A 24,634-nucleotide genomic window follows, 5' to 3' on the forward strand; every position below is an offset into this window, starting at 1 on the left:
ATTGCTGGGGATACAAATATAAACAAAAAGAAACTCCCTGCCTCACGGAGCTTAGATTCTGTTGGGGGATGACAACACATAAAAGGAGTCTGAAAAGGAGTTGTGAGAGGGGTACAAGGAAATTCACCTTCTGATCCTTGGAGATAAAATCCAGAGAGGTGGAAGCATTACCAGGAGAGGAATGAAGCTTGGCTGGAGGGGATCTGTCTCTGAAATGGAGGCCCCAAAAGGAATTTTCCAGGGGGAGAGGGGTGCCACCATAGGTAAGGGATATTGCAAGGTAAGGTGGCCCCAGACATCCATGGGTACTGATTTAGAAACCTTTTCTTGGTGATATTATTGTCTCATGGTGAAGCCCCAAATGGACATAGGATTCTTACAGGTCAGCTATTATACAGGTTGTCCCAAAAGTCTTAGTGCAGTTTTTTTTTAGCTTTAATAGGGACGCATTGCATATGAAGAATAAGACCCAGAGAAGTAAGGTGACAGGTCTTAGATTACATGAGGTAGTAAATAGAGCCAAGATGTCAACCTTAAGCAAGACGTAAAAGAGAGGAAGTCATAAAGGTAAGAAAGGATGAAGAGATGCAAAGAGGACCCAGGAATTAAACGTGTGGAAGAAAGGTACTGAAACTGAGGTACAAAAGGCTTGAGCAGCCTCAATTTCTCATTTGAGAAGTTAGATCCTCATTTGCTATATATTGCATCCTTGGTCGTGCTGTATATACAAAGGTGAGACTGCTGAGTTGATTCCTAGTAGTTTCAGCATTCGAAAACAGAGACGCAACAGAGAAATGCAGTTTCTCCATTTGTTTGGCAACATTATGAGGTTATTTTTCTCCTCCACTTCATATATTCTCTCTAGACAGTTTTTTGACATTCAAATGTGGAACGTGTTTAAATGTTTCTGAGTAGGAGCTATTGATTTGCTGGCATGTCTTTGTGGTTTGAGACTTTCAGTACATCTTTTGCACCTGTGATCTTTGAGTGGAAAATGCTGTCTAAAAACAATTATATTTGTATTACTTACAAGTAATTTGTATAGGCCTACATAGAATTGCTGTCATCTATCAGGGTAATGATAAAATTTTAGTTTTAAAATTATTTGAACAAAGACACTTTTCTTTATTCCTCTTATCTACCCTAAGATTTATGATCAGTATCGTTTCATAGAACTCTCATTTCAGAATTCTCGGATGGCTGTTCTTAAGTATCTGCCTCTCTGTCTTTGCAGCATTGTGCTACTAGTGAATTTGTTGTTTAGTTTTTTCAGTTGTGTCTGACTCTTTGTGACCTCTTGTGGAGTTTTCTTTGCAAAGATACTGGAGTGGTTTGCTATTTCCTTCTCCAACTCATTTTACAGATGAGGAAACTGAGGCAAATAGGGTTAAGTAACTTGCTCAAGGTCACGTAACTACTGGGGCCAGATTTTCAGCTCATGAAAATAAGTCTTCCTGACTCCAGGCCCAGCACTCTGTCTACTGTGCCACCTAACTGCCCTTAGGAGGGAAAGGAAAGGTCAAAGAGGTGTTGTGGAAGATCTTAGAATCTAGTCATGAGATAAATTATAAATATTAACATAGCAATTTAAGACCTTCAGGTGGTATATTGTGTGGTACAGAATTGAAAGTGCTATAGGAATTGTACATTGAGTGCAGTTAAGAAACATTTTGTGGAGGAAGAGGGATTAGAGCTGGCCTATGAGGAGGGCTGGGATTTGGATTGAGTGAGGGGATTAGGAGGAGACATTTTATTTATTTTTTTCTGTCTAGTATGTGTCAGGCACTTTATTTTTTTGGTGAGGTAATTAGGGTTAAGTGACTTGCCCAGGGTCACACAGCTAGTAAGTGTCAAGTGTCTGGTCTGAGGCCAAATTTGTACTCAGGTCCTGACTCCAGGGCTGGTGCTCTATCCACTGTGTCACCAGCTGCACCTAGAAGACATTTTAGGTAGCAGAAATAGCATACAGAAAGACTCAGATGACGGAATGGAGGCATCGTGCAGTTGTAGAAAGAGTATTGGATTTGATGTCAGAAGACTCCCACACCAGAGCTGTATGATACTGAACAAGTCACTCAACCTCTCTGGGGCTGTTTACACAATCACAAGATAGGGATAATACTGACAGCAGTTACCTCATAGGATTGTTGTGAACTCAAATGAAACAATGAATATACAGCATTTTGGAAACTTCACAACAACTTTAATGCTAACTTTAAAGTTCTCTATAAATGTCAGGCTATAGTTTTTAATTAATCAACATATTGTGTGCTCAAGAAAATAAGCTGACTGATATTTTGTTTGAAGAATTATAGGAGGTAAATTTGGACAATGTGGGACCAGTTGATAGAGGGTTTTGGATGCAAGACTGAGGAGTTTGAGTTTTATTTACTAATAAGCAATAAGATGCCTTTATAGCTCTATTGAGTAAAATAGTGAATTGATTAAAGTGATGCTTTAGAAGGGACTTAGTAATGCACAGAAAAGTCTGGTGTCAGGAAGATGACTTGTTACAGACTTTTGCAATATTCAAGAAGATGGAGGTAAGGACCTCAAATAGAATGTGAAGACAGAATAGACAGGATTTGGTTGGTAACTAGATTTGGTCACTAAAGAAAGGAAACCTCCAAATGTTAGGAAATGGAAGGAATGGCATGCTGTTGATAGAAGTGGAGAAGACTCAGTTTTAGGACAAAGATGTTTTCAATTTTAGACAGAAGGATAGTCAGGTGAAAGGCCAAGACACAAAAGTATAGGTGTCAGTAGTATAGAAGCAAAGGTTTTAATGGAAGTGAGTGTTGAGGAAAAAAGAGTAGAGGGCAGAGACTGAGCCTTGGGAGTAGTTTATAGTTAAGAGAAGGAAGAAAAGCAGGAAGAGAAACCACAATGTGAGTGGAAGCTAAAGGAGCAGAGAAAAGGTGGTCATGGGCAATGGCAAATACAGAAGAACAATCAGGTAGGAATGAGGACTGTAAAAACTTATATTTGACAAGAAAGAAGGTCATTAGTAACCTTGAGAGTTTTAATGAAGTGATGGGGTTCATAATTATTCAGAAGACTGGAGATCGTGGATATAAGATTCCTTAGCTGAGCATCTTGGGAGTATTTGAAGATAGAAGGGAAGCCACCTATATTGAAGATCCTAGAAAGTAAGCCCTGAAGATGCTTTAAAATCCTCTTTACTGTGGCATAGGGATAGAACCTTCTGAATATCTGACCTGTGCTAGGTGGAGAAAAGAAGGGTGTCTGTTGATTGTTAGGCAACTAGAACAATTTGAAGGTGACACTTTCCTAATGAGTGATTCCTAGAGTGGCCAAGAAGCATTCCTTGAAGAAATAAACTTGAGAGGCAGCTAAGTGCCAAAGTAGATAGAGCACTGGCCCTGGTGTCAGGAGGACCAGAGTTCAAATCCAGTTTCAGATGCTTGATACTGTCTGTGTGACCTTTGCCTCACCCCCCCCAAAAAACTAACAAACTTGAAATAAGATGTTCTTTGAAGTTGAATACTTGTCATCCATCTCAGAGCCAGTAAAAAAACTGCTTGCCCCACCCCCACCCCTTTAATTAGTTCGGATTTTTTGTTTTCCTATTTTTTCTAAGCATCTTCTGGAAGTTTAGCTCATCCTCATGTATTTGTTCTTGAATGCAGCATTCTTTCTTTCTCCCTCTGTTTCTCTTTCTCTCTCTGTCCTTTCTCTATAGTCTTTCTTTTCATCTCCAACCTCCCATTTTTTTAGATTAACAAGGATTCCTTTAGCGTTCTTTCTTTGGGGTCTGAAGTAGTCCTGGATGGGAACCTGTAGAGATTGTCACCTAAGGAACTGAAGAAGTAGATTAATCTTGAGGTTTTCGCTAAAAAATGTCTCATGCTTAAATATCAGTCATGTTTTGGGAAGAGAGTTGCTATGGGATTTTATCCAACACTATTGCTTGTTTGAGGCCATGTATCCAAGCTTGAAACTTAAGTTGAATATGTGTAGATCACTTCATATGATCATTTTTGTTCGTTGTAGGGTCCAAGAACACAAAGTACTTGTTTATTAAATGTTTGCCATCAAATCCTTTTGGAGAAACAGATTTTCTTTTTAAAAATATAATGTTTGCTTCTTATTGGATGACTTTTAGATTCAAATGAAAGCTTAAATCTTTGTGAATAATTGAAAAGTAGAGGAAATTGAAACTGACACAGTATACAAACAATTCTCACTTTATGCAAATTCACATTGCAGAAATTCAACTTTACATAAAGAATTCAGAAAGAAATCAGCATTCCAGAAAACATCTATGTTAACTTTGTTGTCTCTCTCTTCACTCTTGCCCTTCAGCTCAGTGCTCCATAGCCTTCCATCCCTTCACCAAAAAAAAGAACCAAAAAACCCCCAACACACTCCACAAGTGAAAGCAGAATGGACTGCAGAAAGAGCACCGCCACCTGATCTCAGGCTTGGCTTGAGACCTGGCTGAGAGAGGAGACCTTTGCCCCACTCATTCCACCCACCAACCCCCTTGTGTCTTGTCTTTCATCCATTCATACTCGGGTACTGCCTGTCTATCCCAGGCCTCTGTATGTTGCTCATCCTCTCCTGTCTGTGTTCATCTCCCATTTGTCTGTCCCCTCACATGTTCCTCTTATTTCCTGCTCTCACTTTATCCCTGGTGCACACCTGTCCTTGAACCATGTGTCCGTACCATCACTTCACAATGTGAAGCACTCCTCCAACCAGGGGGGCTTACATAAATATTTACACTTACGTAAAACGAGAACTGTCTGTGTTAACTAAGAGAATGCTAAGTTATGGATCACATGTGTTCATAGAATAAGGGAAGAACTTTAGTGGTCATCTAGTCCAACCCACTCACTTTTTGGATGAGGAAGTGAGACCCAGAGAGGTTGTCACTTGCTCAAGGTCATACAGATTGTAAGTAGCAGAGTCAGGGTCAAGTGGTGATCAGATGGGATGTGAAGGACAGTTTAGGGTCTGGGGCTGTCCAGTGGATCATGTGCATTTACACTGGATGACTTAGAAACCAGGATAACCTGGCTTCTGGACTTCATGCTTTTCATTCATTTTGATTTCCAAGGTGAGTCCTATGTAACTACTTCTTACCTAGCAAAAATATTTAGCCATCCATTAAGATCTTTCTAGTCTCCTTCCCAGACAGCCATCTTTCCTGCCATTTGTGGGAGGCAGCAGCCCTTCTAGCCTCTTTTACTACCTATTTGTGAGTAACTTGCCATCACTGAAGAGGGAGGAGGCAGGAAAGGAGGAACTACTGTCCTGGCCTCTCTCATGGTCCTTCCCCCTTGATTAGATTTGTAGGTTGAGAAGGATGGAGATGTGAGGTAGCTGTGTGATGGCCAGGATTAATGCCCTCCATGTGATTTTCCCAGTAAATCAATTGAGCATTTTTTATGCACGTGATTTTCCCAGTAAATCAATTGAGCATTTTTTATGCACTTATTGTGTGCCAGGCATTGCATTAAGTGTTTAGCATACTAAGAAAAAAATCATCTCAGTCCTCAAGGAGCTTCCTTTCTAATTGGAGAGACAGCGTGTACATAGTTATACACTGAGTAGACACAAGGTAACCTCAGAGGTAGATGAAGGGACAAGTAAAGAAACCTTCTGCTTCCTGTACAAAGTGGCATTTAGGCAGAATCTTGAAGGAATACAGGAATTCCAAGAGGCAGAAGTGGGGAAGCATGAGAGACAGCCAGTGCAAATATAGGAGATGGATCTTCGTATGAAGAGCAGCATATAGAAAACCAGGAGAATATACAATAACAATATTATGAGGACAGTCAACGTAATTGGCCCACCATAATTCCAACGGACTCATGACCTCCTCATTGGATCTTTTTGTATTGCCAAAAACCTGCTTTTTGCTGGGCAGATTTCTTACTTCTGGATGCTGTCTCATAATGCTTGCTCCTCTCATACCTCTAGCACACTGGGCCAGAAAGAGTTAGTTGTTCTCCATTGGTCCTTTTACATTCTCCCAGGCCTGCCATCACTCGGGAAGCTCATCCTTTGAGGTGTACTCAGTCTCATCTATTTCACCCATCAACCACCCCCTGGGCTACTCTGTCTCTTTTTTCAAGGAGTTCAATACCTTGCTCACAGTATTCCTTGACACCCCAACTCTTGTCCTCATATTTTTTTTTTTACATTTAACCTAATTTTATTCATGCTTGCTTTGGGATAGGGAATAGATCATTCAGTAAAAATATACCCCTGCCCTCATACTTAAAGGCTGAAGTATTCACATTCAAACATCCTAGCCTTCTATTTCATTAACCTCTACAATACTCGTAGACTGTGTCTCTTCTTAAGTCTACCTGAAAGGATGGTTACGCCTAGATCTTAAACTTTGAAATTTCCATCACTGATCATAATTATCTGTGTTTCCATCTCAGCCTCACTCCTCTTAAATCTGTTCTTTGTTCTAACTTCAATCTCCAGTCCCTTTATCTCTTCTTCTCCCACTCTGTCATCACTCTTCCTCAAGCTTTATTTTTTTTCTTTCAGTCTTGAACTCTATATTTAACAAGTTTACCAATTCACTTTGCTCTACCCTTGTCTCTTAGCCCTTCTGGTTTCTTGTCTTGTCAATCCTTAGCCCTGGATCATCCCCAAAATCTACCTTCTCCAACTGCTACTCCTAATAATCTGAACATTCCTGGAAGAAGTCATGGGCCTAGAAATGCTTTCTAATCTCACTTGGGTCCTCACAACTGAAGAGCAGTGCTTTTAGTCATCTTTCTGAAACTGCTTCCCTCACCAGTTTATTGAGAAAATTAGTCCTCTGTTACATTTTCCCTTACATCTCGTAATCCACTCCTCGAAACCTTTCTATATTTTCTTTTTTTTTCTCCAGAGTTAGAACTCATCTTTAATGAGATTGGAGAACTATTACGTAACATTCAAACCAAAATTCAAATAACTCAGCAATTTTAGATAGGAAGGCAGGCAGCTTTTGGGCTATATCTGACCAAAGGGCACCAGAAAGGAATAGAAATTAAGCAAAGTACTTTCAAATCAAGTTTTTTTAAAAATTAGTTTATTTTTAGTTATGAACAACAAAAGTAACAGAAACCACATGATTACCTCAAAAGAAGCAGAAAAAGATTTTAACAAAATAGAACACCCATTCCTATTAAAAATGCTAGAGAGCATAGGAATAAATGGAGTCTTCCTAAGAATGATAAGTAGCATCTACCTAAAACCTTCAGCAAGCATTCTGTAATGGGGATAAGCTAGAAGCATTTCCAATAAGATCAGGGGTGAAACAAGGATGTCCATTACCACCACTGTTGTTCAATAGAGTACTAGAAACAGCTTTAGCAATAAGAGGAGAAAAAGAAATTGAAGATATTAGGATAGGCAAAGAAGAAACAAAGGTATCACTCTTTGCAGATGACATGATGATATACTTAGAGAATCAACTGAAAAACTACTTGAAATAATTAACAACTTTAGCAAAGTTGTAGGATATGAAATAAATCTACATAACTCATTGACATTTCTATATATTACCAAGAAAGCCCAACAGCAAGAGAGAGAAAGAAAAATTCCATTTAAAGTTACTGTAGACATTATAAAGTATTTAGGAGTTTGTCTGCTGAAACAAACCCAGGAACTATATGAACAAAATTACAAAATGCTTTTCAGACAAATAAAGTCAGATCTAAATAATTGGAAAAACATCAGTTGTTCATGGGTAGGCTGAGCTAATATAATAAAAATGACAATTCTACCTAAATTAATTTACTTACTCAGTGCCATACCAAACTACCAAAAAATTATTTTCTAGAACTAGAAAAAATAATAACATGATTCATCTGGAAGAACAAAAGGAAACTAATGAAAAGAAATGCTAGGGAAGGTGGCCTAGCCATACTAGATCTTAAATTGTATTATAAAGCATCAGTCATCAAATCTAGTTGGTACTGGCTAAGAAATAGAGTGGTGGATCAGTGGAATAGATTAGATATACAAGACAAAGTAGTCAATGACTATAGTAATCTACTGTTTGATAAACCCGAAAACCCCAGCTTCTGGGATAAGGACTCACTGTTTGACAAAGACTGCTGGGAATACTGGAAAAGAGTATGGCGAAACCTAGGCAGAGACCAAAATCATACCATATACCCTTCTATATTTTCAGCATCTTCTTTTGCTTTAATTTCTGAAGAAGAGATGGCCCTTCTCATAGCTAAAGAGAAAACCTCTCTTCGTACCCTTGATCCATTCATAACTATCCTCTGGGAATTTGCTCGAGGAATCATTCCTTCCTCTCTTATTTTCATTTCTTTGTATCTACTGGCACCCTCACTGCTAGCTTCAAATATGCTCAAAAATCACCTTTCTTTTTAAAACCTTTGGTGGATTTTGTCATCCCCTTGAGCTATCATCTCTCCTTCATTACTCAATTCCTAAATGTAATTATAGAACTCTGTTACTTCCATTCACTTCTCAGATCTTTGATGGTCTTCTTTTTAACCCTGCTACTCTTCTAAAACAGTTCTCATAATGTACAAATGATCTTAACCACTAAATCTTATGACCTTTTCTCAGTCTTCATCCTTCTTGACCTCTCAAGCAGCTTTTGATGCTGTCAGCTTCTAGATAATTTTTCTTCCTTTCCCTTTTTTGACTCTTCTCTCCTTGTTCTCCTACCAGTCTGATGACTCCTTCTCACTCTTCTTTGCTAAATCCTAAATTTTCTCTATACTTCAAGAAAGCTCTGTTTTGGATTCTCACATTTGACTTATACTCTCCCGTGGTGATCTTATCTTTCTCAGGTTCAGTTATCTTCCATATGCAGATAATTGTGAAATCCACACATGACATCCTATTCTCTCTTGAACTGTGGTCCTGCATCATCATCAGATTACCACTAGACCTCTCTCCCTTAATATCCTGTCAACATTGTAATTTCTTTTTTTTTTCACTTCTGAATTCTCTCCCTGTCATCTTCCCCTCCACCTCCTCTTGAGAAGTCAATAAAAACAAAATCTGTTACAATTACAGTTGGTCAAGCAAAACAAATTCCCATATTAGCCGTATGTATGTATCTATCTGTTATATGCGTTACTCTATAATCTTGGTTCATTACCTCTCTGGAGGTGGAAAGCATGTTTCATCACAACATTGTAGTTTCATTATGTCCAGAACATAATCTCTCCTGCCCCTAATTGGGTCTCTCTTCCAGATGCATTCATTAATATTAAAGATAGCATCGTTCTAGGTACCCAGGTTTTAAATACGAAGTCAGCTTCAATTTTTCTTCCTCCCTAAGACCCTATATTCAACTGGTTACTAAGTTTTGTCCATCCTGGGCCCAAAATATTTTTACCATATACCTTGCTCTCTACCAAAATCTTAGTTAAGCTGCTCATCAAAATTCACCTGAACTATCGTATTTTGGTCTCCCTACTTTCTGTATTTCCTTTTTCTAATTAATCCTTCATAAAGCTTCCAAAATAATCTTTCTAAGGTACAGATCACATGATGTAATGACTGTCCTGCTCAGAAACCTCCAGTGGCTTCTGATTTTTTCTAAGACAAAATATGTACTTGTTAGTCTGGAACTTTCGGCTTTCCACAGTCTTGCTGCAGCCTTCCTTTTTAGCCTTATTGCACATCATCCCTCTCCCTCCTATACTCTATATATTCAGGCTTAACTAGATCACTATTGGATCCCCAGGTGTTTACCTGTCCATCTTCTTCCACAACTGTCTGCCATTCAGAAGTACCCTGTCTCCTCACCATCTTGACCTTCCACAAGGCTCAGATTAGGACAGCTCCTCCATAAAGCCTTCTCTAAACTCCTCAACAACTTCTTCAAATTTTTTTATATTTACATTTCTTTCTTGACGTGCATTACCCTAGTCAAATATAAGCTCCTTGAAAGCAGGGACTGTTTTGATCATTTCTTTCTAGCTTCTACCTCTATGCCTACATCCCTAGTTCAGTGCCTCAGTACAGACCTTTTTAAATGTCTGAATTGAGTTAAACTACTTGGCTTACTTCTACACTTGAACAAAATTACCATATCTCTCTGATTCTTGTTTTGGCAAAGGAGGGAGGTACGTTACTGTAGTGATTAGTCATGATGTAGGGATAGGCTGCGAACCTCTGATATAATTGATATAAGGGACCCCAAATGATGATGTCTCCTCTACCAGTGCAGACAAGTGTCATAGACAGTTGCCTGAGACATTGACTAGTAAAGTGACTTCCTCAGTGTAGTTCTCACTCTTCCATGCTGTTTCTCTGATCACTTTTAGTTTAATCTCATTAAACTCTGTCTAGGCAGTCAGAAAAGAACTGGTAATGGGAGAAATGAGTGGGGTGAAGGGAACAATCATTTATTTATTTTTTTCTTTTTTAGGAGAGGCTTCAAGTCCCATTTATTTATTTTTTTAAAAATTTTTATTTAAAGTTTTGATTTCTGAATTCTATCTCTTCCTTCCCTTTCCCTTCTCCTCTCCCTGAGGGTAAGCAATTAGATTTAGGTTATACATATGCAGTTATGTAAAATATTTCCATATTAGTTATTTTGTTCAAGAAGACTCAAAGAAAAACAAATGAAAGAACGTGAAAAATAATGCGTTTCACTCTGTATTCAAACAATATCAATTCATTCTCTGGAGGCAGATAGTAACCTTCATCATTAATCCTTTGAGATTGTCTTGGATTGTTGTATTGCTGAGAATAGCTAAGTCATTCACAGTTCTTCATCAAACAATATTGCTGTTACTGTGTACAACATTCTCCTGATTCTCTTCACTTCACTATGCATCAGATCATGTAAGTCTTTCCAGGTTTTTCTGAAATCATCCTACTTGTCATTTCTTACAGCTCAATAATATTCCATTGAAATTATATGCCATAGCTTGGAACAAGCATGTATTTATTTAATTTTACTTTTCCCACTTAATAGTATTTTATTTTTTCTAATTACATGTAAAGATAGTTTTCAGTATTCACTTTTTTTTTTTAAGGCAGTTGGGGTTAAGTGACTTGCGCAGGGTCACACAGCTAGTAAGTGTCAACTGCTTGGTCTGAGGTCACATTTGAACTCAGGTCCTCCTGACTTCAGAGCCGGTGCTCTACCCACTGCACCACCTAGCTGTCCCCAGTATTCACTTTTATAAGGTTTTGAGTTCCAAATTTTTTTCTCCCTTGCTCCCTCACCAAGATAGCAAGCAATCTGATATAGGCTATACATGTACAATCATATTAAACATATTACCACATTAGTCATGTTGTGAAGGAAGAACCAGAACAAAAGAGGAAAACCACAAGAAAGAAAAAAACAAAAGAAAAGAGAAAATAATGTGCTTTGATCTGCATTCAGAGTCCATGGTTCTTTCTCTGGATGTGGATAGCATTTTCCATCATGAGTCTTTGGAATTGTCTTAGATCCTTGCATTGCTGAGAAGAGCTAACTTTGTCAAAGTTGGTAATCACATAGTGTTGCTGTCACTCCTGGTTCTGCTCACTTTACTCAGCACCAATTCATGTAAGTCTTTCCAGGTTTTTCTGAAATCTGAAATTTCTGCTCGTCATTTCTTATAGAACAATAGTATTCCATTACATTCATATACCACAAAAAGAGTTGCTATAAATATTTTTGTACATGTGGGTTCTTTTCCTTTTTTTATGATTTCTTTAGGATACTACTAGTAGTGGCATTGCCGGATCAAAGAGTATGCACAGTTTTATAGCCCTTTGGGCATAGTTCCAAATCATTCTCCAGAATGGTTAGATCATTTCACAACTCCACCAGCAATGCATTAGCATTCCGATTTTTCCACATGTTTTTCAACATTGATCATTTTCTTTTTTTGTCATGTTAGCCAATCTGATATGTGTGATGTGGTACCTCAGAGTTGTTTTAATTTGTATTTCTCTAATTAATAGTGATTTAGAGCATTTTTTCATATGACTAGATAGCTTTAATTTCTTCATCTGAAACATCTGGAGCAAGGATTTATTAAGTACCTATTACATGCCAGGCCCTGTGTTAAAGGCTTTACAAATATTATCTTATTTAATCCTCACAGTAGCCCTGTGAGGGAGGTGCTATTATTATATCCATTTTATAGTTGGGGAAATTGACGCACAGAGCAATTACATGATTTTTCACAGGGTCACTCAGCTAGTAAGTGTCTGAGAAAAAATTTGAACTCAGGTCTTCCTGACCCTAAGCCCCTTGTTCTATTCCCTTTAGCACCTAGATGCCTAGGAAGAAAGGCCAGAGGGCTGCTTAATCAGATGAGACAAGTTAAGTGTTTCATTTACCAAGCATCATGAAAAGAAGTTGGTGCTAGATATTTGGTCATATGACCAAAGTATCACCTAGAATTTTCTTAAACTGATAAGACATTTTAAAATACTCCCTCTTTGTTTTGTTATCTTTACCTAGAATCTGCTGTACTTGTTGAGAAGCAGAGTATGAAAGCAATGATTTAAAAACTGAAGGAAAAGAAATTTTTCCTGTATGGACAATACTGTAACAGTTGTTGATGTTTGTTAATCTAAGAATTCAGTGTATTATTGACAGAGGCAGAAAAGTTTACACAAAAATTTGAGTTGGGTGTTTACCAGCCCCAGATTCACGTATTACTTTTTCTTTAAAAAACAAAAAGTTTCTTTTGGTTAGTATGCTTCCCAGATGTACCAAAGGAACCTTTCCTTGTAATAAAGGAAAACATTTAAAACTTACTGAGGCATTGACTGCATTGAGCAATATAGATGCAGAAACATTCTAAGCACATAGTCTCACCTTTCTACTGAGAGGAGGGAGGCACATTTCTTCTCTTCTCCTGGCCAAGATTGGTTATTTAAAAATTCACAGTTTTATAGTAGATTTAATTTAAATTCAACTTAACATACTTTACTAAAAGAAAGAAAATGCCCTTGGAAAGAACCACACATAAAAGCAAAAATAAAGGTTACAAAATTATTGTGTAAAAAAATCAAGTATGGCTCAAAAGAAGACAAATGAGAGAACACTTCCAGTCACAGCTTTACAGCAATGGCAGATTCACAGGTTTTGCAAATTTTTGGACTTTTTCAGTGCATTGATTAGTTCTGTTGGTTTTCTCTTTTTTGTCTTTTAAAAAAAAATCCTGATTATTACATGGGATGGCTCTCTTGGGGGAGGAAGAGAACACTGGGCAAAACTCTAGGAATGTAAAAAACAAAAGACATCAAAAAACTTTTTTCAAAATATTCATTTATATATATACATCAGTTTATTCAGTCATATTTCATTCAGTGGACACCAACTTTGTTTCCAGCTTTTCTTACCAGAAAAGTACAACTATGAGTAATTTGGTAATGCATAAGACGTTGGATAGGCAGCTAGGTGGCACAGTGGGTAGATTGCTGGGCTTGGAGTTCAAATTGGGCCTCAGACACTTACTGCTGTTTGCTTTCATTTCCTTATCTGTCAAATGAGCTGGAGAGGGAAATGGCAAATTACTCCAGTATCTTTGCAAAGAAAACCTAAAATGGGTTCACAAAGAATCAGATGCAACTGAAATGACTCAATGACAACAACATGAAACTTTTCTTCCTACGTTTGACTGTGTTGTGCAGAGTGCCCAGTAATAGGATCTCAGGGTCAAAAGTCAGTAGTTTTGTTTAATTTCCTCACATAATTTAAAGTCAGTTTGTATAATGGTTAGACTAATTCACAGCTCCACCAACAATGTATTAATGTACCTTACTTGCCAAGTCCCATTAAAAATTGATTATCTCTTTTACCATCTTTTCTAATTTGCAATTCTCTTAGCATACTTGCAACATCATATGATTATTGATAATTTGCTATTTTTAAAAACTTTACACAGCTTTATTTTTAAATTTAATTTTTTATTCTAATGTTTAAAAATTTTTAAATGAGCTCTTCTAAATACAAAATAGAACACTTAGAGAAGATTTTACATGAAACAGTGAATCTCTTTTCAATACTACTTGCTTTTTTTATAATGTTACTTTCTTTTTTTATATAATGTTACTTTCAAGACTTGTCTTTTACTTCCTTTTATCCTTTGTGCACTTAAATTGTTTTTCAATGGGCCTCCTTTTGTTTTGGTCATCTTTTTTGTATCACTATCTTCCCTCATTGCTCCTTTTCCTCATTAAATATAGAGGGATTAAGCAAATTTTATTTTATAACCAGTAAGCATAGTTCAAGCAAAACAAATCCACACCATGTTTGTGTTTAAATGTGTTTTCCTCCACACTTGAGTCCTTTACTTCTCTTCTATGAGATCAATGACATGCTTCTTCCCAGGATTTCTGGAGACCTTGTCAGTTATTGCTTTGATCAAAGCTTTTCAGTCTTTCAAAGTTATTTTTCTTTACTGTGTTGTTGTCATTGTATAAGTTACTGTTTTCTGCATCCATTAACACTTTCTAGGATTCTCTGAAATAATCTATTTTGTTTGTCTTACAATGCAAGTAACATTTTATTAAATGTTTATGTACCACAGTTTACATCCAAGTCCCAAGCAATGGTCACCCCCATAATTTCTACATCCTTTAATTTAATCTTTCAGGACCACAAAGTTTGTTTTGCTTGTGACTATTCTCTCCTATTTTTTTTATTTACCCTCCTAAACTTCCTCCTTTCCTATTCCTGTGTGTTTCTGTTTTGAATCCGGTGTATTTCTACATCTGTGTGGGTATGTGTATATAATTCCCTATCTTTTAGCCAGTACAGAGAAGAGTAAGATCCACAGGATTCCCGCTTGTCCCACTTCTTTTTTCTTGTGTATATATTGTTCTCATGCACTCCAATTAATTAGAAATAACACATTTTAGCCCCTCTGCTTTTCTCCATTCTTTGTGAGTTTTTACCCCCTAATATTTGTCAGTTTTAATTTTTTTATTTATTTTTATGTAATTTTATTTTTTATTATGAACTTAAACACTGCAAAAAGGAGGAAATTTTCATATATACAGCATAACACAAAAGAGGGTTATATAGGTTATATAGTCACTTTCAAACTGTACTGGTTATCTCTACTTCCTTCTGAACATTCTGTTCTGTATGTTTTAGGCTGGAAAAAAGTTTCAGTGGGTCTTTTTTAATGGCCTTATTTTTGGACATCATTATGGCTAATGCCTTTATTTCATCCAATGCCACTTCACCATTTAAAAACCAGGAGGAAAGAAATAACAACCTTGTAACAAATAAGCATAGTCAAACAAAATAAATTCACAGTGTCTTTGCATCTTGAGCTTATCACTTCCTTGTTAGGAGGTGAGTGACATACTTCATCACAGCTCCTTTGGAAACATGGTTAGTCATTGTATCAGTTGAAGTTCAAGTTGTTTTTCTTTCTTTTTTTGAAATATGTGTTTTATTTTTATTAATTTATTTTGATTTATCAACAGCCACTTCCGTAAGCATTTGAGTTTAAAATTTTTCTCCCCCTCCCCACCTCCCTCCCCAAGATGACACACAGTCTGATCTAGGCTATACATACACGTTCTTATAAAATATATTTTCACATTAGTAATGTTGTAAGTAAGAGTTAGAACCAATAGGAGGAACCTCCAGAAAGAGGAAACAAAACACAATAGAAGGAAAAAAATAGCAAATACTATGCTTTGATCTGTATTCAAACTCCATAATTCTTTCTTTGGATATGGATAGCATTTTCCATCATGAGGCCTTTGGAGATATCTTAGATCCTTGTATTGCTGAGAAGGGTTAAGTGTATCAACATTGGTGCCTAACTCATGTTATTCCCTTCTTGAGCCTGATCTGATTAGAGTAAGGTTCAAACAATGCTCATCTCCCTCCCTTCTTTTCCTCTACTGTAATAGGTTTTTGTGCCTTTCCCTGTAATATAATTTGCTCTTGTCTGCCTCCTTTTCTCTCAGTACATTTTCTTAGATCAGATTAATCTACTTACTTGGATCCATTTAATCCACTTGATTAGATTTTTTTTTTATCATTACATCAAAGTCAACTTATATCCACCCTCTTTATGTATACCCCTTTAACATGGTGGAATAACAATATAGTTCTCAAGGGTTACAAGTGTCATCTTCCCTTGTAGGGATGTAAACAATTTGCCCTTATTAATAATATGTTTCTTTTTGTCCTGTTTACCTTTTTATGTCTCTCTTGGGTCTTATATTTGAAAATCAAATTTTCTGTTGAGCTCTGGTCTTTTTATCAGGAAGGTTTGGAAGTCCCCTGAAAGATCTCCCCTGAAAGATCATGCTCATTTTTGCTGGGTAGTTGATCCTTGGTTGTAATCCAAGTTCCTTTGCTCTACGGAATATCATATTCCACACCCTATGTTCTTTTAATGTGGAAGCTGCAAGTTCCTGTGTCATCCTGACTGTGGTTCCATATTTAAATTGTTTCTTTCTGGCTGCTTGCACTATTTTCTCTTTAACCTGGTAACTTTGGAATTTGGCTACTATATTCCTTGGTGTTTTCAATTTGGGATCTCTTTCAGGAGGTGATTGGTGGATTCTTTCTGTGGCTATTTTACCCTCTGGTTCTAGGACCTCAGAGCAGTTTTTTTCCTTTATGATTTTCTGAAAAATGTGTCCAGGCTCTTTTTTTCATCATGATTTTCAGGTAGACCAATAGTTTTTAAGTTGTTTCTCCTGGATTGATTTTCTAGGTCAGTTGTTTTACCAATGAGGTATTTTACATTTTCATCTATTTTTTCATTCTTTTGTTTTTGTTTCACTGATTCTTGCTCTCTCATAGAGTCATTAGCTACCATTTGCCCAATTATAATTTTTAACACATTGTTTTCTTCTATTAGATTTTGTACCTCCTTCCCCATTTGGCCAATTGTATTTTTTAGGGACTTGTTTTCTTTAGTGTACTTTTTTTTCCCAGTTGCCAATTGTGTTTTTTAAGGACTTGTTTTCTGCACTTAATTTTTGTTTGTTTGGGCTTTTTTTTTTTTTGCTAGGCAATGTAGTTAAGTGACTTGCCCAGGGTCACACAGCTGGTAAGTGTCAAGTATCTGAGGCTGGATTTGAACTCAGGTCCTCCTGACGCCTGGGCCAGTGCTCTATATACTGCACCACTATATACTGCACCACCTAGCTGCCCCTTCTGTTCTTTTATATCCTCCTGCTTTTACAGCTCCAGCAGGGGGCTTGAAAATTTGCAGTGCTACCAAAATTGTGTGGTTAGGGGAGATGTCAGTTCACTGCCATCCTGCTCTAAACTCAGCACTTCCTGACCCAGCTTTGCGCATGTTGTATTGTGGGTAGTTAAATTTCAGTAATCTGCTGCTGGATTGTCACTGAATTGCCTACTACACTTTGTTCTAGGACTCCTGCCCTTGTTGTTATGCTGTTTATATGTTGGCCTAAAGGCTAGAACTGAGTCACTGCTGCTGTGCAGTGACTAGACTACATTTACAGCTACATTTCCAGAACTTGTTTCTTACTCATTACTTTGCTTCAGCTCCTCTTGCTTGTGACCACTCCTGTACCCCCTGGATCTGTGACCCAGAAGTGGGTAATGGGTGGTATCTGCCAGGTGGCACCCATCCCTGTACCCCATACTCATTCAGGGATCCAGTGAAATCTTAGTCTACTTGCGTTTTTTTTTTGTCTTAGTGCTCTGTCTTAGTCCCTGTGTGCTACAATCCTCCTCTATGTACCTACTGCCCACTTCTACCCAGCACCTGCCCCCGTGTCTGCAGGCCTCTCTAGCTCCCTAAGCTGCCCTTAGCTGAAGTGACTAACTGTAATTTCTCCTTGGCTTTTCTCAGTCAGAATTCAGTTTTAAACCTTTTCAGGTGATAGGCTGGGTGAACTGGGCAAAAATGCTTCTTAATTTTTCATCTTGCCCCTCCCTACTCTACTCGCCCATTAGAGGAGGACTGCATCATTAACACCATGCCATGCCTTTTTTTTTTACCTTTTGGAATATTATATTCTAAGATCTCTTCTTATTTATTATAGAAATTGCCGGATCCTGTGTAATCCTCATTAATTATTTGGTACCTGAACTGCTTCTTTCTGGATGCTTATAATATTTTTCTTTGACCTGGAATTTCTGGATTTTGGATGTGAGCTTTAATTTTGAGGTTTAATTAGTTGTTTTCAGGAGTCTGATGCTTCTAAAATTATCGCTCCTTGACTGATTTTCCGCATTTATTGTTTTTGGTAGCAGATATCCTATATGCTCTCTTTTTTTTCCTTCAGTTGTTTTTTTTTCCTGGCAATATTTCTTGCTGTTTCGTGTAGTCATTGATTTCTTTTTAATCTATTCCAGTTTTCAGGGAGGCCTTTACTCATGGAAGATTTACTACTTTTTAATGATAAGCTTTTCTTCCCGTTCTTTTTTCTAGAGTGTTTCATATTTTAACCTTTTGCTTTATTTCTTCTAGCTATTCCTGTAGTCCTTATTGGGAAATCCATTTTTTCTTTAGAGTTTCCTCTTATAGTTATTGGAGAGTTATTCTCTTCTTCTAAGTTGGATTTATGTATCTCTCTATCTCTCTTTATATGTTATCTTTGGATCTACGGGGGGGTTTTTTTTATGGTGGTTTGTATCTTCTTTGCTTTGTTCATCTCACCAATTTTTATTTCCTGAGCAAGGGGCTTTGTTCCAGGGCCAGACTCCAGCATTCCCTGCTTTGCTTTTGGGACTTGGTGGTTGGCTGTACTTGGTCTCTGCCCTGGGCTCCTGAACTGACCTCCCCATCTCTGGGTTAGGCCTTCTAATTCTTTTAGGTTTATGGCTTATAGGTCTTTAGGGCCCTCTAATGACGTCTCATGACTGAGTTAGGGAACTCAGAGTGTAGGCATACCCTCTGGTTACTTTTTCTCCTAGTGCTTTTGATGATTTTCAGCCACCCTGATGCTTTCTTAGGGAGCTTCTACTCTTACTGCTTCTGGAGACAGAGCCTTGCAATCTAAACAGGTGTCTGGTCCAACACTGAGCCTTCTGAGAGGCTCTTAGCTTATTTGCCTGAGCAAGAGCTTTGGCTTTTCTGGTACTGGTCCTTTCCTATTGCCTTCGGGCTTCTTGCTAACTTGTTGTGCAGTTCTGTGGTAGAAGAAGTTTCTTACTGTAGTTCCTTATTGGATTTCTTAATCCTTTTTTTTTTTAAATCTGGTGCTATTGTTGTGGTCTGAGAGGTTGAGACCCCTCGAAGACCGGAGTACAGGACAGGGTCATCTGGAATGAATACACAGATGCAAGCATTCTTTGAGTCAAGCTGATTAAGATTTATTGTTATACTATACAGTGGGCAAGGATTCTTAAGGAACCTGTGAGAGACTGAGGATGGAGCTAGGGTTTATATGGAAAAGGGCATGGGAAAGGAATGCCAGGGATACCAACTAGGTAATCTAAAGGTCCAGGGCTTTGGGAGCTATGGATGGGAAAGTGTAGGGAGTATACCAGACAGGGAGGGGGTTGTCAAAGGTATGGATCTTGGGAATCTGGCAGGAGGAAGAGTCCCTGGGCCAGCCAGGGACAAGCATCCTTGGAGCAGGCACCCCTCTCTCTGCCCTGATTAGCAACAAGGCAAAGTTTTCTGACAAGACAGCAGCTTACTAAGGAATTGGGAGGCTTCCAGAGACATGATCTTAGGGGTGGGGCCTGAGCAACTCATCACTCTGTCACCCAGCTTTGTATAACTACACCAGGGAGAGGGATAAAGTGTTTTGCTGAGGCCCACTCATGAGTAATGGCTAGGCATGGTGTCCTTGGGCTGGAGGGAAATTGCCAGGGATAGTGTTTCTGAGGCCAAGGAGAAATTGGGGTCCAAGCACAGGCACCCGAGCACTCCATCACTATTTTTAGGTTTTTGCTGGAAGTAAGGGTTTTGGAATCTCCACTCAGGCAGCCATTTTATCCAGAAAACCTGTTCATATCTTTTGTTGTGCACTGTAGCTAAGATAAGAAGGAAATTTTAATTTGGGAACATTGTTGTATCATATATCTCTGATACCCCAAATCCATCAGGATATAAAGCAAATATACAAGACTCTGAAAATGGATTGCTGCAAATGTATCAGAATTCCATTGTTCATCTTAGGAAGTTTAGACTTCCCTCTCACTTTTTTTGAGAAACTGTTCACCTTTTGATTTAATAATAAATATATTCATGTATCCTTTTGTTTTTTCTTTATTCATGTCTTAAATTATTCTTGCTTCATAAAATATTATTTGATCAATATCTTAGAGGTCTTCCAGTATAAAATTGATCATTTTAGACATAAGGAAATTAGGCCAAAAAGAACTAACTTATAATCTTTATATGTAAATCCATTTATTTGGATAAAATACCATGATAAAATTGAAAGAATGCTGAGTGTGAGGTCAGAAGATGTCCATTTAAATCCCAGCTTTGCAACTTTATTACATGTATAATTTTGGGCAAATCACCTGGGCTTCCTCTTGAAGGATCCAGACTAAATTGTCAGCCAGGGGAGAGCTAAGGTGGGATCCATGACATCAGAGTGTGTTATATTGTGTTAGATGGTACAGAAGGTTGTGGAAAGGAATTTTTTTTCAATTGAGGGTCAAGGAAATATGGGAAAAGTCTAAGATTGACGTTTGCTACAGATTATTGTTTCCAAAATCTAATTTCAAAATGTGTCAGTAGTTTTTGACTTTCATAAAAATTTGTGGAAACTGTATTTGCTTATGTCTAATAATAGTTTGTTTCTATGATAGTAGTCTGTGTTTCTTCCAGTAGAGGACAGCCTATCTCTGTATAAACTTACTAACAATATGAAAGACTCTTTTTCATCTATGTGGAGAAGATGAACAGAGCTTTAGTAATTTCCCATCTCTATTAGGTATATTCTTTTCTGTTTGATCTAGAGCAATATAATTTTAGAGTTAATTCCATTGGGAATATGAGCTATAAGAAAGATATTTGTTGTCTCTAACAAGTAATATGATTTTACTTAAGGACTAGAAGAATCTTTTTATTGAGGGAGAAAATTAGAAGGGCTTGAGGTGGATTCTTAAGTGTAAAACAGCTCAAAAATAGCCCAATAGGGTGAGCTGTATTCCTAAGCCTAGAACATAAGAGAAAAATGATATGCTCCAACTTGTTGTAAGGATGTCCTTAGGATCATAAATTTAGAGCTTGGTGGGGCCTTAGAGATCACCTAAATCAGGGGTAAAACAAGGATGTCTGTTATCACCATTGTTATTCAATATTGCACTAGAAATGTTAGCTGTAGCTATAAGAGAAGAAAAAGAAATTGAAGGAATTAGAATTGGCAATGTGGAAGCAAAACTATCCTTCCTAGAGAATCAACTAAAAAGCTACCTGAAATAATTAACAACTTTAGCAGAGTTGCCGGATATAAAATAAACCCACATAAATCATTGACATTTCTATGTTACTAACAAAACCCAGCCACAAGAGATAGAAAGAGAAATTCCATGTAAAGTAATTGTAGACAATACAAAATATTCGGGAATCTACCTGCCAAGACAAACCCAGGGACTATATGTACACAATTACAAAACACTTTTCGCACAAATAAAGTCAGATCTAAATAATTGGAAAAAAACATCAGTTGCTCATGGGTAGGCTGAACTAATATAATAAAAATGACAGTTCTGCCTAAATTAATTAACTTATTCAGTGCCATGCCAATCAGACTACCAAAAAGTTATCTTACAGAGCTAGAAAAAATAATAAAATTCATCTGGAAGAACAAAAGGTTCAGAATATCAAGGGAATTAATTAAAAGAAATGCAAGGGAAGGTGGCCTAGTTGTACTAGATCTAAAACTTACTATAAAGCATTAATCATCAAAACTATTTGCTACCAGCTAAGAAATAGAGTGGTGGATCAGTGGAATAGGTTAAGTACACAAGACACAGTAGTCAATGACTGTAGCATTCCTATTGTTTGATAAACCCAAAGACCCCAGCTTCTGGGATAAGAACTCACTATTTGACAAAAACTGATTGCTGAGAAAACTGGAAAACATTATGGCAGAAACTAGGCATAGACCAACATCTCACACCATATACAAAGATTAGGTCAAAATGGGTACAATTTAGACATAAAGGGTGAAATATAAGTAAATTAGGAGAAGAAGGAATAGTTTAACTGTCAGTTCTGTGGAGAAGGGAAGAATTTATGACCAAACAAGAGATAGAGAACATTGTGAAATGCAAAATGGAGAATTTTGATTACATTAAATTTAAGAAGTTTTGCACGAAGCCCAGGCAACCAAGATTAGAAGGGAAGTAGAAAGATGGGAAACAGTTTTTATAGCCAGTGTCTCTGATAAGGGCCTCATTTCTCAAATATGTAGAGTACTGAGTCAAATTTAAAAGAATACAAATCATTCCCCAATTGATAAATGGTCAAAGGTTATGAACAGGCAGATGAAGAAATTAAAGCTATCTAGATAAAGTCATATGAAAAAATGCTCTAAATCACTATTGAATAGAGAAATGCAAATTAAAACAACTGTGAGGTACCACATCACACCTCAGATTGGCTAACGTGACAAAACAATGTTGGAAAATATGTGAGAAAATTGGAACACTAATGCATTGTTGGTGGAATTGTGAAGTGATCCAACCATTCTGGAGAACAATTTGGAACTATGCCTAAAGGGCTATAAAATTGTGCATACCCTTTAACTCAGCAATACCACTTCTAGGTCTGTATCCCAAAGAGATCATAAAAATGGGTAAAGGACCCATATGTACAAAAATATTTTTAACAACTCTTTTTGTGGTGGCCAAGAATTGAAAATTGAGGAGATGGTCATCATTTGGGGAATGGCTGAACAAGTTATCATATATGAACGTAATGGAATACTATTGTTCCATAGGAAATGGTGAGCAGGCGGATTTCAGAAAAACCTGGAAAAACTTACATGAAGTAAGCAGAACCAGGAGAACATTGTACACAGTAACAACAACATCGTACAATGACTGACTTTGTTAGACTTAGCTCTTCTCAGCAATGCAATGATCTAAGACAGTCTCGAAAGACTTATGATAGAAAATGCTATTCACATCCATAGAAAGAACTGTGGAGTCTGAATGCAGATCGAAGCATACTATTTGCTCTCCCTCTCTCTCTCTCTCTCTTTTTTTTTGTTTTCTCTCTCTTGTGATTTTTCTCTTTTGTTCTGATTCTTCCTTCACAACATGACTAATGTGGAAATATGTTTTAATATGATCATACCGTGTATAGCCTATATCAAATTGCATGCTGTCTTTTGGGGAGGGAGGGAGAAGTGTAGGGAAGGGGAAATTTTCGAGCTCAAAATCTTATAAAAGCAAATGCTGAAAACAAAATAAATACATAAATAATTGAAAAACCCCAACAAAATAAAATAGATTAATGAGAGAGAGAGAGAGAGAGATCACCTAGTCCAGATATTCTTAATTTTCTTTTTTTAATCATGAACCCCTTTGCCAGTCTGGTATAGTCTATGGACAGCTCAAAACAATGTTTTTAACTTTATAAAATAAAATACTTAGGATTACAAAAGAAAACAATTACTGAAATAATGTTACCAGATAATATAAATAATAATACCAGATATTTTTTCAAAACCCCCCACAAGTTTGCAGAGCTCAGGTTAAAAACCTCTGATCTATCTAGTCCAACCCCTTCTTCTTATAGATGAGGAAACCAAGATGAGTAGGGAAAGAACTTAGCCAAGGTAATATAGGGGGGTAGCTCAGTGGCAGAGCTCATTTGATTTTTGAGAGAACCCTGGATTGTGATGCTTTGTGAATTATCTGTCATAGGCTCAAACCGTCCAAGTTGCTGAAGTTGAGCCACAAGCCCAGCCACAGCCTTCACCAGAACTCCTACTCCCCAATTCTCTGAAGCCAGAAGAAGGTCTTGAAGTTTGGAAAAGTTGGGCTCAGACTAAGAATGCCGAACTAGAGAAGGATGCCCAGAACCGACTTGCACCCATTGGCCGTAAGTGTATTTGAGGCTGGATAGTTTCACAGCCAACTCACTTTTCACTCCTGGTGTGTAAGAGGGTGGGCTGGGGAATGACAGCAAAAGCAAATCTTATAGGATAGATTATTTTTCCTTCTTTTATCCCACATTAGTCCAATTATATTACTTATTTCTTTGGGGCAAAAAAAGTGTACACTTCCTAGATGATTTAAGAAATTCCTGGAATTGATCACAGGAGGCATTGTATGTAGTACAGAATTTATAAACATGAAAACTTTATTCCTGTCCTGTTAATCACTTGTTTGGAGCCCATGAGCTATTATTACATGCTTAATCATTTAACATTTTGTATTCTTTGGCAGATGTATCTCAAATGTATATATTGAAAGTTAGATTGAACAGCAAATCAGTCCAGTTTGTGGCAAATGGTCAAGACCTGGGAGATTATTCCAAGCGAGGGAGTTAAACCTTGTAAGGGTGAGCCTGTGGGATAGGGAGAGAAACTCTTGGCTCATGTTGGCAGTTTCTACACAACAGAGGCCCAAATGATATTTAACAGCAGGCAGCATAATATATTGGAAAGAGGATTGGACTTGCAGTCTTAAAGCTCTGCCAGTTAGTAGCTGTGTGATTACTGGGCAAGTCACTTAACTCCTCTGAGCTGTAGTTACCACATCACCAAAGTGGGGACAATT

The 24,634-nt window shown here is 37.4% G+C and overlaps 1 protein-coding gene across 2 annotated transcripts in view; it reads left to right on the forward strand.

The window, feature by feature from the left end:
• Nucleotides 1–24,634, forward strand: part of QRICH1 (glutamine rich 1) — a 79,691-nt gene that overhangs the window by 47,849 nt on the left and 7,208 nt on the right. For both annotated transcript variants that reach the window (XM_020998969.2, XM_020998968.2), the window contains exon 4: nt 23,777–23,954. In XM_020998969.2, the coding sequence (XP_020854628.1) occupies nt 23,777–23,954 (178 nt within the window). The remainder of the gene's footprint in view (nt 1–23,776; nt 23,955–24,634) is intronic.

The sequence above is a fragment of the Phascolarctos cinereus genome, unplaced genomic scaffold (genome assembly GCF_003287225.1).
Source record: "Phascolarctos cinereus isolate Bilbo 61053 unplaced genomic scaffold, phaCin_HiC Scaffold_4;HRSCAF=312, whole genome shotgun sequence".
NCBI classification, from domain to species: Eukaryota; Metazoa; Chordata; class Mammalia; order Diprotodontia; family Phascolarctidae; genus Phascolarctos; species Phascolarctos cinereus.